The sequence below is a fragment of the Python bivittatus genome, unplaced genomic scaffold, assembly GCF_059951505.1.
Source record: "Python bivittatus isolate LINGU-HERP-01145 unplaced genomic scaffold, Pbiv_v1 ctg000350_np1212, whole genome shotgun sequence".
Classification (NCBI taxonomy): Eukaryota; Metazoa; Chordata; class Lepidosauria; order Squamata; family Pythonidae; genus Python; species Python bivittatus.
In genome coordinates this window covers 25,477,335-25,497,688 of record NW_028277074.1, presented here as the reverse complement: position 1 = coordinate 25,497,688, position 20,354 = coordinate 25,477,335, and the positions used below count along the sequence as shown (strand labels likewise).

The following is a 20,354-nucleotide window of genomic DNA, read 5'->3' as shown; positions in this document are numbered from 1 at the left end:
TGATTTGATACTTGTCAAAGATGATTGTCAACAATGATCTAATGAAAAACAGCAAAACACTAAGATTCTTTTCCTGTATAAATGCACATTTTTGAAGTAACTTTTTTAAAAAAAATCTAGTTTATTAAATATTGCTTTTGGGGACATGTTTATAACAAGCCCATTTTTAACATTTCAAAGCAGTAATATTAAAATACAGTTTCAATATAAAGTCACAGTTTTACAGTATTCAAAAAATGACAGACTTGCCTTAAAAAAAGACTATTACAGCAAGACATCAGAAAAAAACATTTAAATAAACAAATTTGGCATTTTCATAATCTTTGAAGTATAAAACAGAATATTAACTCTATTTACTGCCAAGTGAATACATAAATTTATGAGTCTGAAATGTCTTCTTAAAACATTTTAAGAGTGCTGTACCCAAAAAAAAAAAAAAACTGATGAAAGTGCATCCCTGAAAGTAGGCCAATCCATTGTATCAGCTCTTTTTAAAATGTGACACGTGACACGTCTCTTCCATTCTAAGTAACCAAAGGCTTTATTTCAGAGAGATGGTTTTTCCGCTTCATCTCACTTTTACCCTTTGTATAAAATAGCCTATGGACGCCCACCAGGGGGCAATGTAAGGTTAGCCATTAAATCACGAACAGCTGCAAAGATTGTACACTCACCTAGAACAAGGGAAAGAAAAACAAGTTAGAAAAGTAGATTACATTATGGCAGTGATAAACATCAAAATGTAAACAACTGTAACAAATATACAATTTATGCACCATAAACAGTAATTTCAATAGCCTATATTATTGCTTTGTTCTAACCTACTAGAAAGTGTACAGTTGGTATAGAAAATAAAAAGTATGTCTTTTAAATACTGACTGCTACATAATATACACATATACCATCATAGCCAAGCTATTGAGATTTTCCAAATGCAGGAAAGATCATGCATTTAAAAGAGCCAAAAGCAAGAATATTGGTTGTGGATTAGAAATCAAATTCTGTTCAGCTGTAAATATTTCAGTCTTCCATGTATATTAATTATCCTGTGCTCCTTAAGGGAAATGTGAATGCTAAACTATATTGCCAAAGAGTGAGCAATTAGTACTATTAGCAAGAGTGATGCTAATAGTACTGAAGAAGAACAGTTTTGATAACTATTAGAAAATGCAAGACAATTGGACAGTTACTGCTGGAACTGCTGTTAACAGTTACATTAATAATATTTTTCAATCTTTAAATGAAAAAGTTATTACTAAATCAGAATAAGAAGTCAGTGACATTAGGAATTAACTATGTTAACACTATACAAACCATTTTTTAAATCCAATTGTGTATGATTCTCGGAGACTGCCTGAACAAGTCCCTGCAGTTTTCCTGGAAAGGTTTTTCGGAAGTGGTTTGCCATTGCCCTTTTCTAGGGCTGAGAGAAAGTGACTGGCCCAAGGTCACCCAGCTGGCTTTGACTGTGAGCTAGGCAGAACCCAGAGTCTCCTGGTTTCTAGCCTGATGCCTTAACCACTACACCAAACTGGCTCTCGTATACAAACCATAAAACAACTCTATTAGTATCCTAGCACATTTGTTGACAAGAGACTCAAAGACAAAGATCAGCTACCATTTCAAAAGTGGCAGCTCAAGCAGAGTGTGTTTTTAATCTGGCAAAAACTTCACAAGCTGTATGCCTACAGCTTTTGAAGGTGTTGCTATGTTTACTCTTTAAGGAATAAAATCTGTGAGGCCTTTATTAGATAGGAATGTTTCTAGCAGAGAGTATATATGTTACTTACATGTACACTGGGCTTCAACTTACAATTTCAAAATGACAAAGCAGTGAAAAGTAGCCATGGAGTCTTCTCAAAACTTCAATTTAGAAGGCATACATTAATTATCTTGATGCCATTATATTTTATAGTGATGTGAGAAAAGATGTTGCAAGTTTAAAACCACACATGCCAATTTTAATTTTTTTTCCAGTTTCGGTTAAGCCCCAAGAGTAGAGCCAGATGACCAATGCCCCAGTAACTGTTCAGTTACAAACTAGAACTGCATTTCCCCTCCCACGAGTATCACTGCTTAGATAACTCAGTTAAGTTGCTCTCTGAAGCATGCATGGATTACAGGTAGCACACACAATATTCCAAATGCTAGTGCCTATTGGATGAATGTTGGATAAGTCACCTTGAACCATATACCCTGGTGAAAACACATGACTAACCCTCCCAAAATTGTAGTTACCTCCATGGCGATCAGAGGCTCAGATGGAGTGTTACCAAAAGTAAAGGCAAGCATTTGAAGAGGCATCATCCACATCACCTCAATCCTATAACCTGCTTGCATATAGTCAAGTGGTGTATATCCACACAGTGCAACTTTAGAATCTCTGCTCATCAGCATGATCATACTACCCTATAACTGTGCTGGCTTAAAAAAAAAACTTAAAAGCCAATATAATTACTTGTAATCTCAAACCAATAAGCAGTTAACAAGGAGAGAAGAAATCTTCTGAGAGGTTAGTGTCTTGGGCAGAAATTGCAAACCCAAGAATAAAACTGTTGAAAAAAATGCATTTCAAAAGTTTCTAACACTTTTATTAAGGGAAAAAGTGAAACTGAATACAAAAGCATCTCACAGAAACAAAGCAGGTAGCACAAAAGAGAAGGTACAGTCAAGGTAAGATGTTAGTCATGGGATACAGATAATAAAGCTAGTACTGTAATATGTAACTTTATGGAATAATTTATAAATCAGTCCATCTTGCTGGCTCCCTGACTTTCCTTGAGGGAGTACAAATGAGAACAAGATAGGTAGCCAACCTTATAACAATTAAATTACAATAAATGGGAAGTCATATTCCTACAGCGCAAGATGACTAACAAGCACTATTTTTTACATAAGTATATATACAATGAGTCACATGGTAATGTTTAAAATAGTGTAACTATGACCATAGTAGTATAAGCCAAGCCATCAAGTGCATTACACTTCCTTGGTCAATGATATAAAGTCCATGTCATGTCAATAATACAACCCTTCTGACACCACAGAGAGGTATATTCAGACAGTTTATCACTTACATGCATTAATCAAAACCAGGTTTTAATAAAATCAATGAAGGCAAAGCAACACTCATGATAAAGTGCAATATTTAAACTTTAACTGTTGGGACTCTGGCCACTCAAGCATGCAGATGATTTGACCTACTGCACATGTACAGTACCTGGCCGTGGTGAATTCAGTTCTGCAAACCTCTTTAGAATATTGCTAACCATCATGGGAGCAGCAACTGAAGAGTTCTGCTGCCGGGGAATGTCTGCCTGCTGTGTTGTACCTGAAGCCATGTCATAAATGATTGGAACGATTATGCTCATGGCTTCCTGTGGAACTGCAGATTTTTGTGTTAGCTGAAGCTGCCAAACAGAACAACACATATAATGATTACCACAGTAATTCTACACCAAAATCTTAGCATTAACATGGATGCTTTGGGGAATTATACAAGTCAGCCCAATTTTCTTCATTGCTCACTAGATTTATTTTAGTTCACTCCTCCTTAATTTAACAAAAAATTTAAAGTCAATTTAAAAGATTGCCGACACAGGTCATTATCTAAATCTGAAGAGATTACAAATGCAAACCTACAAATTTGCTTCTAAAATGCATATTTACATTTTTTATTTACTTCCTAGGCCTTTTGTAATAACATATGAACACTATTTTTGCAAGTACTTCTGGTTCAGTTTTTAAAATAATCAGTTATGTTGTCCGTGTATTTATGTTTGTGTCTGCACTCAGACAAGCCCTCCAGGTCAATTATGTTCTTTTAATTTTTTTTTTCACAGAAAATGTTACTTTATTTAGGAATGCTCAAAGGTCATGCATCAAATGAGTGAGGAAATATTTAGAAGAAAATGGCAACCAATTCAAACATTTAATGTAATTTATATAATAAATTGTCTATGGGACCTGACTTTTGGTATATCCTGTATATGTATTATATGCATGTATGTACATATAGTTAAAACTTGGTATTGATAAATTAGTGTAATGTAATAGTTACACTATTAAGATAGGGACTTGGGAGACCCAGGTTCAAGTTCCCCTCAACTATGGAGCTCATCATTTGTCAGCCCAATTGAGGATAAAGTGTAACGAAGCTTCGTGCATACTGCTCTGCATCCTCAGAAAAAGGCAAGATATAAATGCAAATAATAAAGGTACTTGCAAACTCTAAATAAATAAATAAATAAATTCGTATTTCACTACACTTTAGATTTTCAAAGGACAAGTTTAAATTGGTGTGACATCAACTGGACATATTTTAAGACCCTAACTTTAATTTTGAATATGTTTAACTGCTGCATATTACCAAATAGCTCTCCTGTTGAAGAGTGGAAAAGCAAGATGAGCGAATAATGATACATGCATCATATCATACAAATGATGCAACTTATGTACTTACATATGTAACTGTATCATTTGGGCCATGATGCACTTGTCATTTTACTATTGTTAGGGCTTGTTATGGTTGCTGATAATAGCTATCTGCGTCTGCATGTACAAGGTTAAAAGGGTATGTTTTAGAAGAATATAGATGCCTTTTAATTGACTTTCTTTTTCTGCTCCTTGAAATTCTGGAAGTTACTATTCATAACTGTATTGGTTTGGCTGTGCTACCATAACAAATTAAATACAGAGCATTTTTAAAAAATCTAAGAAACTAGACTAGTTCCAAAAAGTTGTATCCGTTTTTTTTCAAAAGAAATAATTCAACAATGCTAGGCATATTTAAGCTCAGTTAAAGCAGTGAGTTAATGTTATTACGTGTTTTCTTGAAAGACTACGCCAAATAGAATCGTCATCATCATCCACTGTTTTACTTACAAAGAACAACATTTTCGATTTCAGCACAACTGCAGGTGTTCCTGGAGGTGCAATTGGTGGAGCACTTGGAGGGATTGTCAAACAAAACTGTACATTCCATTTCAGCTGGCTTGCCTGATCGGGAAACTATTTAATAAAACATGCCATTGAAATAGATAAATAATCCAGGTTCAGTTTTGAGTAGAGAAAATATTTGCAATAGTGATGAGAAAAAAATTGACTTACCAGCTCTAGTTTCATGATGTGAACACAATCCCGAAGAATATGTGTAGGTGCTCCTAGTAGCTTGGTAAAGGCTATTAAAGTATTGGCTTTGAATGGTGGCCCTGCAACCTGTAATAAATGCAGTATTTTTATAGTGTTTATTTAGATCAGTTTTCCCTTTCTTCATAACTCCAGAATAAATTATAACTTATCTAATTGGTAACATTGTGAAAGTTGTAGTTCAGTTCAAAGGAACATCATGAAACTGGGAAACATTAGATTAGTTGCCATTGGTTGGGCACCACTTTTCAAAACTTTTTTCAAGGTTTCTCTGCTCCTGATCATGGAACAGTGGGTTCTGCTAGTTCCATGAAAATCAGTTCAAAGATCTTCTATCTCTTACTGACTGTCCATGAAAAATCACAGCACCCCAACTACTTTATTCACTAAGCCCTCAAATTACAACAACATGGGACAAATACATACCCTGGTTTCAAAAAATTTCTCCAAAACTTGCAATTCTTCTTGCTTCCACTGGCCTGCAGTTTCAGGTGCTACTTTTAGTTGCAAGGTCTGGTTAGTTTTGGGATTAAGGGCAACTCTACACTTCAGGGCATCTGTCTTGAACATGATCACTCCAGGTTCATTGGAGTTGATTAGCTGCAGCTGTTAAAAGAAAGCCAAGACATCTCATTGAGATGAAAGCTCTCATCCACACTTTATTATAAGTCTGAACAGGGACAGAAAATTTTATTTAAAGGTAAATGAAAAGCGTTGTTATTGGCTGATGAAATTTAACAGTTCCTCTCTACTGTCAGTAATAAATAACAACTTGCTTAATGATCAGTACAGCAGCTTTATGAAAATAGCTTATCTGCTTTATAATCCTACCACAAGAAAATACTTTATACCAACTCAGCAGTGAGCATTGTCTATTCAACAGAAAGACCCATCAGTCTTTGACAGGGCAACATGTATTTTTTCCCCGAACTACCCAAACCTGTAATATATCTCCCATAAGATTCTTATTTTGATTCTTATTTGGAATTATATAATTCCAACAGATTTCCAATGGCATAGACAAGAAAAAAGTTCACAGGTGAGCCAGAAGTTGGACCAAATGTTTCCAAATGTAAACACTTATCAAAGTGTTTTTAATTTGCATTCCTAGGAACTCAGGAATTCTTCAATAGGAGGACTGGTAATATAGCAGTGGATGAGCCACATTTGGGATAAGCATCTATTGTTTCAAATGCTTACAAACAATTAAAGAACATGGTTTGCAAAAGTAGAATTTCTATTTCCACGCATACTGAAGAGAGGAGAAAAATGAAGTTTTGCACTTCAGCAACTGCTTATGGAATTAAACATTTTGATCCTATTAGTACCGTCTCCTGCTGAATAATCCTTTGGAGATGCCTTCTCATAATAACCGATCCAAGGAAACGTTCAAGCGGTGAACAAAGATAACTTCCCGCAAGTCCTGGCATAAGTCCAGGGGTTGGTGAGGGCAGCAATAAAACATTCAAGGCACTGTGAGTGAGAATTGTTGGTATAGATGCAGCCCAGGAACGGTGAGGTAGTTTACGAGGTGGGGGCATATTGGTTGGCACTGCTTGAGAACCTGGTGGAAATAAAGAATATCTTATTCCTCCTGCCTTGTGATAAATTGCAGACTCACAATGCTCAGTGAATTTCAACAAGATTTTGCCTAGGATCATGTAACACCAACAAGCCTTCATCAGTTTGGTCCCAGGACTTGCCCAGCAATACTAAAAATCTGGATGACTGTGTAATTATTATTACAATACTACTACTAATAAAAATAGTTTATACTTAAAAACAGCCTGATATTATTTTGTACATAAGTAAAAATGATGAAAACCTTATCAACAAATTTTAAATTTTGGAGGCTGAACAGAATGTAAATGTACAAACAAATGCTATTTCTGAATTAGCATTTTCTTGATTTTTTAAAAAATTGCATCATTTATTTTATTATTTCCTTTAATGTTTATTTATGTTGTTGTTTTACATGGATGTTTTGATTGTCACTGTTATATTTCTTGTAAGCCACTGAGAACTGATTGATTATGGTGGGAGACAAATCCAGTAGGTAAGTAAGTAAGTAAATAAGTAGAGCCAGTTTGGTGTAGTGGTTATTGCACCAGCCTAGAAACCAGGAGACCATGAGTTCTAGTTCTACCTTAGGCATGAAGCCAGCTGGGTGATTTGGAGCCAGTCACTTTCTCTCGGCCCCAGGAGGAGGCAAGGGCAAACCACTTGTGAAATCTTGCCAAGAAAACTGCAGGTACTTGTTCAGGAAGTTGCCAGGAGTCAACACTGACTTGAAGGCACACAACAAGTATGTATTTCTGACTAAACTACTTAGCATTTTTATGGCTTCCAAAAGTATAAATACTAACACACAAATTCTGTACATTCATGTACATTATTTGCTTTTAGGTGTTTGGAAAATGCACACTTCTTATATTTTGTTGCTCTAACTAGTCCCATAGTGCATTCTGAGCTCATTCTTTTTTTTTTTTAATAAAATTTTTTATTCTTTACAACAAACACAAAACATACATAAACAAACAAAAACATACAAAGGCATTAAAAAAAACATCTTCCATTTTATACCATGTGTCAACCAGTTACCAACTCGTTGGTGCCCCTTTCATAGTCTTAAATTCTCATATCATCTATTCAAAATATACTTGTATACTTATCAATTATCAATTATTAATCATTCATAGCTAGTCTATAGAATCATTTATTACAAGAAATTTTAGCTTTCAATAGGATTAGTAATACATTTTTATCCATCGATTATATGTGTATATATATATTTAATTAATATCAAATTTCTATTATAAAATTTCCTAATCCATTACATTACTATATTTTCTCATCCAATCATTAATAAAACAAATCCCGTGTCATATAAAATTGCTTATCTTCTTACTCTAATTTCAAATATCAATTTAACTCATCTCTGCACATTCCATAATTTTCAATAACTTCCTCCTGCATAGGTACTTTTTCATTCTTCTAATTCTTAAAAGTTACAGTTCTAACCACTCTCAAAACATACTTAATTCTTCACTACATGTTTCAACAAAAATCTCTCTAGTTTAAAATCTATATGTTACTATATCCAACCATGTATGAATTTTAGTCTAATCTCTTAAAACATTTACAATCAAATACAATTCTTTACTATATATCTCAGTTTTATACTTTATTCAAACACTTGCATAGTTTTAAGTTCACCCTTTTCATTCAATATCCCAAAATATCTGGCTGTTTATTCCTTTTTCTATATTATTGGATAAGAGAAAGTAATAATAAATGTCCCTTCAAGCATTCTGCTTTTTAAAGCTTCTGTCAGTTCCATCATTGTTGTATTCCCCTCGTTTTTTCTTTAGGCATCTGGAGTAGTTTCTTTCAATATTGTTTTACTTCTTCTTTTTATGCATTCTCTTAGTACGATTTTCCATTATAATCTTGTATAATCTTTTTCTCACCCTCAGTACCAAGAACAAGTCTGTCCCTCTTCATTTATCAGTTGATTAACCCTTTTGATTCTGTTTATAAGCCTCAAAATAATTCTGTTTAGTGTTTCTGATTTCTTGTGCTATTTCTTCCTTTTCCATTGATCCCGTTTTATGTTTAATTAAGTCCATTTTAGCTTTAATATCTTTTTTTTTTTTTTGCGGGAATTTCTGCAGCTCTTCTTCCAATTTTTTATAGTCATCCTCGATAGTTTAAAAATCTTTTTCTGCATTGTGTTTCTCGTATAGTCTATTATCTTGTATAAACCTTCATTAAGTCAAAGGATTCTTTATCTTTGTTCTTGCCAAGAGAAAGAAAAAAAAAAAGCAAAAGAAAAAAGAAGAAGAGGAGGGGAAAGGCTAGGCCTCTTTAAAAATCCAACTGGGGGGGGAATAGAGAGCAAAGCAGAGCTTCTAGCAGAAAGAAGAGCTACTGCTACTAATCAAGGCTCTTGTGACTAACTCAAACTTTCCATCTTGAATATTTTCAAAATCGCTTTCAACTCCGCTTTCTTGTTTATAGTTATTCGGATGGCACCTGTATAAACATGCACATCCCACTATCTTTTTAGAAAGCCCAGGGTCCTTGAGCATACGTCACAATGAAAAAAAAGACACTATATCGAGCCTCTAGATGGCAGTGCAACTTTCTTTCGTTTACTTTCTCTTAACTCCACTTTCCCCATTTCCAAATCAAAAAATATAAGTTTCTTATAACAATGGAAAAATCTTAATCAAAAAAGAAGCTTGAGATAAAAGATTATTGAGTATTGAAAAGAAAAAGCCAGTCCAGTTAAAAATATATATTTTTTAAAGAAAAACATCTTGCCAATTAATCCACTTTTCTTCACTTTTAAAAATCTCTTTAAGTTACTTAAGGTGTTCTCTAAGAATAGTTGAATAGTAAAGGTCCATCTCACCCAGTTGACACCCCTCTCTTTCTTCTTCCTTTGGAGCTGTCCCGGCTTTCGCAGTCATTAAATGGCTGCCTCTCCTCCGCCGGCTTCAAGAGCTTCTCCTGGGATCAATCTGGGACTTGCGGTGTCCCTGAGATCCACAGGACGCGCCCTTTGCGATCGCCATCTCTACGGGACGGCTTAGGTCCATCGGGACCATCCGGGGGGGGGAGATATCGGCTGCGATCCTGGGAGCCCAGGATCCCCCGCCGTATCGCCGTGACGCCAGCTCCGCCCTCTCATTCTGAGCTCATTCTTAACTCACTCCCAAACTGGCAGCCTGTTACCCCATCAGAAGCAACCAAAGTGATTGCCTTGTTAAATCTGAGAAAGTTTCAAATGAAGATCAATTACCACCAGGACTGTATAAGAGAAATTTGGAATAGTAGGCTCCAGTCTTAGAAGCTCTTTGTATAAACATAAATCATTTGGTCTGTATGTCTTAAGGACTAGAGCTTTGGTATTGTTGCTCTTATCCATAAAGTGACACAATGCAACTAAATAATTACTGGCTGGAGTTTAGTATCATCAGCAAACTTTATGCAAGGTATCTGTACTGAAAACTGATTGAATTGAAAACGTACTAGCAGAGAAATAGACAGTGTACAGAGCAAGCCAATCAGCTAATTACCAATGTTTTCTTTTACAACATACACTTGAGAAATGTATCTCTAAGCTGGCGGAGGGGAGCATTGTATGTGGCCCTTAATGTAAAATCCACCTTTGATTTCATACTTGAGATAAAATATGAAAAAAAAATCTGAGGATTTTTCGTTGACAAGCACATCTTACTCCTTATCCAGTGCCTTTATGCAATACATTAGATAAACACCTTGGTACACCCACATGATACCTCTATTTCGTGACCTGCACTGGTTGCTAGTATGCTTCTGATTCAAATCGAAGTGCCGGTCATCACCTATACAGCCCTATGTGGCATAGGGCCAGGTTATTTGAGAAACCACCTATCTCCCATGGTTTCTGCCTGGCCAGTATATGCTGTCAGAGTTGGTGCACTCCAGGTTCCTTTGATTAAATAATGCCATTGGAACCCAGGAAGCATCCTTTGACTGTTGCAGTACCTGCCCTCTGATATGAGATCCCCCCTGAAATTCATGTAGCTCCCACTCTGTTGGCATTCCATAAGACCCTTAAGACCTGACTATTCTCCCAGACTGTGGGTTAGGATGGATGAAGCTGCTTGTTAGATGTGTTTTTGTATATGTGTTTGTATCAAGTGAACAGATCCCTTCTTGTTTTTGTTTCATATTATGTTTTAATTGCTTAATATATTGTAAGCCACCCAGAGTCAGTTTGGAGTTGGGCAGTGCCTAAATTGAAACAAGTAAGTGCAAATTATTCAATATATGTTTGAAGATTGCGTCTATGCCTAACAATTGGAAGAACATTACTATTTTCTTATATAATGGAAAAGGGAGCAGGAGTGAATGCAAAAACTAAAAAAAGAAATTAATTTGTTAAAAATGCCTGGGAAGGTATTTGGCAGAATTCTGATTAATAGGACAAACGGTGGTAAGCAAGACTTCCCTTCAGCAAGTCACTGACAAATATACAAATGTGAGAATGGAAGTTCATTGTACATTTGTTGATTTAGAGAAAGCATATGATGATGTGAATAGGTTTGAATTATTAAATGTTTTGCATTAATATGGAGTTCAGGATTGGCTGCTGAATGTGTTAATATAATAATAATATGATGAAAGTAAAGCCTGAGTGAGAATAAATGAAGTGTTTAGCAAATGATCCCATACTAAGCAAAGAGTAAGACAAGGTTGTCTGATGTTCCTTGGTATGCCTAACGTATTTATAGAAAATGCCTAACGTATTTATAGAAAATTTATAAAATGTTTGTGGTGATGTTAGAGGTGAGTTAGTTGGGGATATAACTGTATGTGTATTTTGTATGCAGATGATGACGTCACTGGCTGAATCATTTCTAGCAAATATTAAGACTGTATAATGCTATAATGCAAGTATGGCTCAATTATGAATCTGAAAATTACTGTACCAAAGTCCAAGGAAATTGTATTTGACAGAGAAAATGGAATAATAAAATTCAGGCTATATATATAAATGGTGAAAAACTAGAGCAAGCAGATTGTGTAGCTTAATAGAATGTTTACTAAAGATGGAAATGGGCAGAAAAATTTCAAGATGGGAGAATGCTATAGAAAACTTTTGGGAATTACATGGTCTACTGCAAGGAATGAATGTTTGTCAGAAGAAGTGAAAATGATTACTTCTTCTACTGTCTACTGGAAGTGAGAGCTGGGTACATCATGAGGAACATACACCTTGGAACTCACTTATATTTCAATAAGAAGACCAATGAACGTATTAGGCTAAGTTGTTTAGTATTGGCTAATCAGTCAATAAATAAAATTCCACCAGCCTTTATTAATTCTACTGGTATGGCACATCAGCAAGGGAGTTGATGTGGATTGTAAAGAAATACTGAGTAAGATTGAATTGTTTCTTCTTTTAATGCAAGACATAGCTGTTTGTGCAACCTGCTATTGCTCATACTTACTTGTTCCTGCCCGTGGTGAATGAGAAGCATCTGGTATTGGAGAATGTAGGGAAGGATTGGCTGGTGACATTCCAGGCATACGTGCTGCTGGAGAGGGACCAGAGACCTGAGGTGAGCCTGGCCAATTCCCCGCACGCTGACTGGGTGACATCATCGTGTATGGTGAGCTAGGGTCTATTGTGCCTATGGAAATTCCAACAACTTGAAAACAGTTTTCTCAGAGAGTAATATAGTGTCAGTATTGAAAAACTACATGCATACAGAATGGTATAGCCAGAATCTATCTGAGACTCCCTACCTAAATCCAATAAAACATCCTGCTCAAGACTTGCCCTCGTAAGTTCTCACTCCATCGTAGTCAAGAGGAAGAGACTGAAAGTATCCACTTACTCCAGTTAACTGTAATTTGTCATTACATATGAACTAGGAGTTTGTTTTTGTTTTTTGTTTAAACCATGGTTTACTGAAGCAAGCCAGGAGCAAAATAAGCTACAGTTATCTGATCTTAATGTAAGCAAACATTTTTTTGTCCTGTTTGGACATTACATCAGTGTTCTAACATAACACTAAGCTACAGGCTCAACTCCAGCACATTTATTTTCAGCTTCCTGCAATTTAACATTGTAGGAGAAGAGCCGTGTTAGTCTATTTTGACAAAAAGTCAGGAGGAGTCTGGTAGCAACTTTTCTAACTGACACATTTGTTTAAAAGGCATAAGCTTCTGTGAGCCGCAGCTGATGAAGTGCATCTGTATCTGATGAAGTGAGCTGTAGCTCACAAAAAGCGTAAGCCTTTTAATCAAATGTGTTAGCCAGAAAAAGGTGCTGCCAGACTCCTGATTTTTCACAATTTATAATTATAAATCACAATCATGTTGCTTTTATTTTTAATTAAGTTATTTGAACATGTAAACATCAAAATGTGTTTTATGATTCCCCCTTTCAGACAAGCCACATAGTTAGAACTGTGTACTGGTCACAGATGTTGGCTGTAACAACAAACTGCATGCAAATGAAAATAGAAGTGGATGCTTTCAATCTTTTCTTTGTGACTGGAAAAAGAAAAGCAAGATTTTGTAGGTAACATTAAAGAAAGCCAGACAAATTGTAGTAAGTATACACTTGGAAACAAATCTTCTATCTCCCTGTAACTGTGCCAGAAGAAATGGGGAGAAGGGGAAAGATTTGAGAAGGCCTATTCCTATAAAAGCCGCAGATGTTCTTTCAATACTGATATAGCATATTCACTCCAGCAAATTCCAGTTGTATTCTGAGTAAGGGGTATTTCTCCTATAATTTTAAAAGGCAGATTCACATGCAATGCATTCCAAGTAATATAATCTTTAGTAATACAAGCAATAATGTAATGTGGAAGCTTTCTATAGTCTGATAGCAACACCTAATGAATCAAGACATTTGGAAACCAACTCCTTGAAAAGTCTATTTCCTCCAGTATTTCTAGCTTGCTATGTTAACAGCTGGGTAACCCTTTTTTTTGTGTGTCAACAGCAATATTTACTAATTCTGTAGGTGTACAAGCCAAGTGTGGTGGAAAATAGTTTGGTGCTTTTTCAAGATCTGAATCCCAGCAAGAACAGAATAATGCTAGTACACTGGGTGGTATCTGAAGTATCAACTTTTTATCAATACCTATGTGAAGAGGTAATGGGCTTACCGTGGGGGCTGGCAAAGTTTGCATTTTGTCCCATTGTGATTCCAAGAGAGGAAGGAGAAGGAGTTGGGCCAAATGATGCTGGTGATGGTGCTCTTAATGCTCCACTTGGAGAATTTGCAGCATGTAAAGTTCCTAAATATAAGATTCAAGAAACAAGCAGTTATATTTTATAAATATTCCTGTTAAACCTTGAAAATACTAGTATGTGCTGGGACAACAATTTATTCAAGCACAGAATGTGGCATTTTTCATTTACTAAGGTAAAAGCCATTCAATATTATTGCCAAAGGCTGTGATAGGATGATCAGAACTCTCTTTAATAAGCCACAATATGTTATAGAAACAAACAAACAACAAAAACATTTTAGTAACTACAATTTCCTTGTTCACTGATCCTGTGGCTTAATAAGCAAAGCTATAACAAACCAATCCAGCCAATCCAGAAAGCCATTTTACCTGGTGACTGGGTGAGCATCATTGAAGGTGAAGGAGTAACAGTATTGTGGTAGGATGTGGGAGGGGATGTCAAAGGATAAGCCCCTGGTGTTCCTGTCTGTTTTGAAGACTGCTGAAATAAAAACATTATTAGATATAATAAAGATTTGATGCTTATATCCTCAGAGTCTAGTATTTGAAGTAATTTGTTCCTCAGCAACAATTCTTTCACAAGAATAGGCACTTATAGGCCAGTCTTTAACCTAGCATGTTTCAATAAGGTGGTTAAGGTGGTTGAGAGAATGGTAGTTTCTCGGTCCTCTACGGGAGGCATAGCGAACTGAAGACCTCTCTGTGAAAACGGAGCCGACAACTGCAGCAAAGACCAAAGAACTGGTGAGAAGACCAGTTCTTCAGAACCTTTCTGAATAAGGAGAAGATGGGAGATCACCAACATGTGCTCTGGACAGCTGCTCCTTGTGAGGAGACCGCAAGATTGTGGTCTTCCACGGGTTGGAGCCCCAAGAGTCGAAGGGATTAGCCATCTTGCTCGTAACCGCAGCAAAGCCTTTTAAAGGACACTAAGTTTGCAAGCCTCACTTTCTAATCACTTTCGGAAATTGCCTATTAACCATCTTAAAGCTATTAGAGACCTTCAGAATGACAAGTCTGAAAAGTCACCGGGTGAGTTTAGCTTCAACTCTGAATAAAAGAAAAATTAATTACAAGCTTAAGAACTTAAAGAATTTGAAATAAATAGCAAAAAGCTACATAAGATTTTGATCTAAGAAAGTTATAAAGGGATTAAGGGTCCTGTTAATTTTGGAATATTGATTTTTACTATAAGAGTTTGGAATTAACTATAAAAAATAAATAGCTTCTTGTGGGAACCAGAGTTATTATGGCTATCTTAGGTTATTGTAATTCCTAATAAGATAAGTGAGTTTGATTTTAGAAACTGGACACTGGAGGGGACTAAAGATTCTGGGTAGAAGGAAAAAATATATATAAGCCTGCTTTTGGTGTTGGTTAGTACTGGGACTTACAAAATGACACAAAATGTCATAACACTGGAAATATTAAATGAGATCTTTGAAGAATGGAGCCAGAAATTAGTAGCTACAATATCAACAGTGTCAGTAATGATATCTGACTCTATGGACAGATTATGTCCAAAAGATGTTAATGAGGGAATGACAGATATGGGGCAAATTTTGTCTGACAAGATAAAGTACTGAAACTAGAACTACAAATGACAGGCCAAGAGAATGATTTGGAAAAGGATGCTTTATTGGATATATAAAAGAAACTGGTTGAAGTTTTAAAAATTAAAGGGGAAATACAAATGACAAACCAAGAGAATGATCTGGAAAATGTTTTCTTACTGGATCTACAAAAGAGGCTGGTTAAACCCTTAAAGAAATCTATGCAATGGGACAAAGAAGAATTGAAGAGAAATTAAATTCTTTGACAATATTTGAATGAACTAAAGATTAAGAAGTACTACAAAGGAATATAAAGTTGGTTTATTTGATCAAGGTTAAAATAAGACTTTTTTTTTTTGCAAAGTTCTGGCAACCCTTTATGGGTTTTGCTGACACCAGAATTGAAAAGTTGATGTTTTATGGGCTTGCTTATAGATAAGGGATGGGATATGGGATGAAGAGATATCTGTTTGTAACCTTATAGGGCATGAAGAATTACTAAGTTTGTCTATACTTCTTGTAATGAAGGTTGGAAGTCACTTCTTTATATATTCTTTTCTTTTTCTTCTTGCACTTTTATTCTTTCAATTCCCTTTTCTTTAAGTTTAGTTTGTATTAGTTTTTACTATTGTAATCAAAATCCTTAATTAAAAATTATGTACAAAAAGAGAGAATGGTAGTTTCTCAACTGCTGATAGTCTCAAGAAAGCAGATTGTCTTGACCCATTTCAAAGTAGGTTCAGGGTGGGCTACGGAACTAAGACTGCTTTGGCTGGCCCCATGGGTGACCTTTGGGAATTGATAGAGGGAGTGTGATTCCACTGTTCTTTTTTACCTCTTGGTGGCTTTCAATCAGGAAGTCCCTCAAGACCTGGTTGTGTCATCAGGCCTCGTGGCCTTTGGGAACCAGAGACATTTTTAGATGGCTCCACTGTAATTGATATTCTGCTCTCTGTGTGGGGTTTGTATATATTAAAAGCTAAATTTTTAAAATTTTTGATGTTTTTATTTTAATAATCCCTTTTTATCTTTTTATAGAGCTTCTTTTTATCCACTTATTATTTTATTTAATTGTTGTATGCCACCCAGAGTCGCTTTGTGTAAGATAGGTAGCTATATAAATGTGACAAACAAATAAATAAAATCAGCCATGCTATCCTTTTGGATCGCCTGAGAGATTTGGGAAAAGCAAGAATAGTTTTGTAATCTTCTGTTTCTATCACTTGGATACATTTCAGATAGCATCGCCTGGAGCCTGTTACTCCTCAAAATGGGAATTATTACATAGTGTCCTTCAAGGCTTCATTCTGTCTCCAATGCTTTTTAGTAACTATGTGAAACTATGGGAGAAACGATCAGGAGATCTGAACCTGGGTATTACCAATATGTTGATAATAATGGTGTAATTCCCCGAATGCCTGTCTGCAATTATCAGTGGACTAATCCTCACCTTAATAAACTTGAAACTGAATTCAGATGATATGGAGGTGTTTATTAATGAGGGATCATAATTCCAGAAAGGTGGTAGATCTGCCTAATCTGAATCAGATTGCACTCTTCTGAAAGGAACAGTTTGGGAATGTTTCTGAAGATAAATCTCTCCCTGGCTGAGGGAAGAAACAAAACGCTTTTCCTAAGCTTTGGTTGATAGGCCAACTTGTTTGAATCTAATGACAAAACTGTCATGCACATTTAATGGCTTGATTTGAAATTTGTTTTTACATAGACCACTGAGAGACTTTGGTAGTCAACTGAATAAATAAAATAATATGATTTTCATTTCTATAGAATGGCATTTTCCTCATGATAAAAACAAGGATGATTTATCATATACTTCATCACATCTGCCATTCTCAAAATCCCATCAGTAGCTTTTGCTTCTAAGAACCATTTTTTCTTTTAATTATTTCCAAATTAATATGGCATGTCCTCTTCCATCTTAGCCATCAGTAAATGTACCTTGAAAATTAACATCCATTCAAATCTATCCTAAGAAATACACATTTCAGATATAGCCATATACAGATACCAGCTCAGGTATAAGGCAACTATCTTATACCAAGTCAGCAGACCCAATTGCAATGGTGTGTGGGAATAACCTTGGGAGACAGGAGGAAGAGCCACAGACCAGACAATTATCAGAGAACTGGCAGCTGAGTCAAGAGAAGGAATGGGGGCATGACAAACGTCTCAGAAGGGACCCTCTTTAGTTTCTTGGACTGTAAAGGTGAGGGGGGAGAGATGTATTTTCATACTTGCAAGATTCTGTTAATGTAACCTTACAATAACATTAGAGCTAGTACTTCTGGGTGTGCTTCTTATCCGGACTACCTCACATGGCAGTCCACAAAAATCCTGTAAGTCTCCTACTCTCTTCCAAAGAGAGGCAAAAGATCCCCCTAGGAGTTTTAGGAATGCCTTCTGATCCGCAGGGGACTCCTCTATCCACTGACCACCTAGCAGCAGCATTGTTGCAACACCAGCAGCAAGTAGATGTACAAGTTATTAATTTGCAGAATGCCATGATACAACTAACAGCTGGGACACAATTTGCCTCAATGAAGGGCAGCACAGCAACAGGTAGCTCTTCCTCCTGTCTCCCAAAGTCATTCCCACATGCCACTACACCAATTATCCATCAACAGCTCTATTATCTACAATCATGTGAAAAAGAAAGTACACCCTCTTTGAGTTCTATGGTTTTTATGTATCAGGACATAATAAAAGTCATCTGGTCCTTAGCAGTTCTCAAAAGTAGGTAAATACAACCTCAGATGAACAACAACGCATGACATATTACACCATGTCATCATTTATTTTACAAAAAGAAAGGCAAAATGGAGAAGCCATGTGTGAAAAACTAAGTACACCCTTACTGCTTCCGTAGGTATGAAGAGGCTGAGTTGATTAGAGGTGCTGCTAATCAAATGCCCTGGATCAATTGATCATCAGCAAGTGTGACTACCTCTATAAAAGCCAAAGTTTTAGGAGTTTCCTGGTCTTGAGCACTGAGGTATGCGTTAACACAATGCCAAAGAGTAAAGACATCAGCAATGATCTTAGAGAAGCAATTGTTGCTGCCCATCAATCTGGGAAGGGTTATAAGGCCATTTCCAAACAATTTAAAGTCCATCATTCTACAGTGAGGAAGAAGATTCACAAGTGGAAAACATTCAAGACAGTTGCCAGTCTTCCCAGGAGTGGACGTCCCAGCAAATTCACCCCAAGTTCAGGCCATGCAATGCTCAGAGAAATTGCAAAAAATCCAAGAGTTACTTAGACTCTACAGGCCTCAATTAGCATGTTAAATGTTAAAGTTCATGACAGTACAATTAGAAAAAGACTGAACAAGTATGGTTTGTTTGGAAGGGTTGCCAGGAGAAAGCCTCTTCTCTCTAAAAAGAACATGGCAGCACAGTTTAGGTTTGCAAAGTTGCATCTGAACAAATCACAAGACTTCTGGAACACTGTCCTTTGGACAGACGAGACCAAAATGGAGATGTTTGGCCATAATGCACAGCGCCACGTTTGGCGAAAACCAAACACAGCGTATCAGCAGAAACATCTCATACCAACCGTCAAGCACGGTGGTGGAGGGGTGATGACTTGGGCTTGTTTTGCAGCCACAGGACTTGGGCACCTTGCAGTCATTGAGTTGACCATGAACTCCTCTGTATACCAAAGTATTCTAGAATCAAATGTGAGGCCACCTGTCCAACAGCTAAAGCTTGGCCGATGCTGGGTCACGCAACAGGACAATGATCCCAAGCATGCCAGCAAATCTACAACAGAATGGCTGAAAAAGAAAAGAATCAAAATGGCCCAGTCAAAGTCCAGACCTCAACCTGATAGAAATCTGTGGTGGGACCTCAAGAGAGCTGTGCATAAACAAATGCCCACAAACCTCAATGAACTGAAGCAATGTTGTAAAAAAGAGTGGGCCAAAATTCCTCCACAATGATGTGAGAGACTGATAAAGTCATACAGAAAACAATTACTTCAAGTTACTGTTGCTAAAGGTGGTTCTACAAGCTATTGAATCATAAGGTGTACTTACTTTTTCACACATGGCTTCTCCATTTTGGCTTTCTTTTTGTAAAATACATGATGACATGGTGTAGTATGTACTGTGTTGTTGTTCATCTGAGGTTGTATCTACCTACTTTTTGAGAACTGCTAAGGACCAGATGATTTTTATTGTGTCCTGATATGTAAACCATAGAACTCAAAGAGGGTGTACTTTCTTTTTCACACGACTGTACACTCAATATCATTTCTCCAGGATTTCAGACAGAAATCTAATATATCCTCTTGGGAATGCTAGATATCAAACTTCTGAACTTTTGTTTGAAAAGTGTATCTTCAGTTACCAAGCTAGGGTTTTCCCCTTATTGCTTCTCCATTTGTACTATCTTACCAGATTAGACTAAGAATAGACATTTGCCCCAAATGATTTAACAGTATTTAGTCTGAGATACTAAATTTATGCATGCACGTATGCTACCTGCTGCTGTGGCTGAAGTTGTGATATCAGTGAATCCATCATATCCCCACCAATAGGAGATGGTGGATTATCATCTTCATTGACAGATCGTCTTCTTGCATCCTGATTGCTGTCAACGAACATGTTCAGGAAAGTCTGTGAATTCAGAGTATTCAGATTTATGAGAATACATTCTCATTACATCTTTCAGACACAACAATCTTAATAGCAATATGCCACAGTTCTAAATTATCAATATTTCAGATATCTAAAACAATTTCTTGCTAGGCCTCCAAAGGTGAATACATAATACTGGTGAATTCTGTGTTACAAATGATCAGAAATGACTTATTAGTCTAATTGTTGATTTTCACCACCAGAACATCAGCAATCTTTTTCAATTAT

At 36.3% G+C, this 20,354-nt stretch overlaps 1 protein-coding gene across 2 annotated transcripts in view; it reads right to left on the bottom strand.

Annotated features, from left to right (window-relative positions):
• Positions 1-97: 97 nt before the first annotated feature.
• The window catches only part of MED14 (mediator complex subunit 14), a 71,026-nt gene continuing 50,769 nt past the window's right edge, over positions 98-20,354 (bottom strand). Inside the window, exons 22-31 of one of the 2 annotated variants that reach the window (XM_088144760.1) lie at positions 19,971-20,105; positions 14,283-14,394; positions 13,827-13,958; positions 12,153-12,335; positions 6,477-6,712; positions 5,575-5,754; positions 5,110-5,217; positions 4,885-5,010; positions 3,221-3,410; positions 98-674 (exon numbers count right to left, since the gene is read on the bottom strand). In XM_088144760.1, coding sequence (XP_088000886.1) covers positions 601-674; positions 3,221-3,410; positions 4,885-5,010; positions 5,110-5,217; positions 5,575-5,754; positions 6,477-6,712; positions 12,153-12,335; positions 13,827-13,958; positions 14,283-14,394; positions 19,971-20,105 — 1,476 coding nt within the window. In that variant the 3' untranslated portion in view covers positions 98-600. The remainder of the gene's footprint in view (positions 675-3,220; positions 3,411-4,884; positions 5,011-5,109; positions 5,218-5,574; positions 5,755-6,476; positions 6,713-12,152; positions 12,336-13,826; positions 13,959-14,282; positions 14,395-19,970; positions 20,106-20,354) is intronic. The other variant, XM_088144761.1, reaches the window with a different exon arrangement.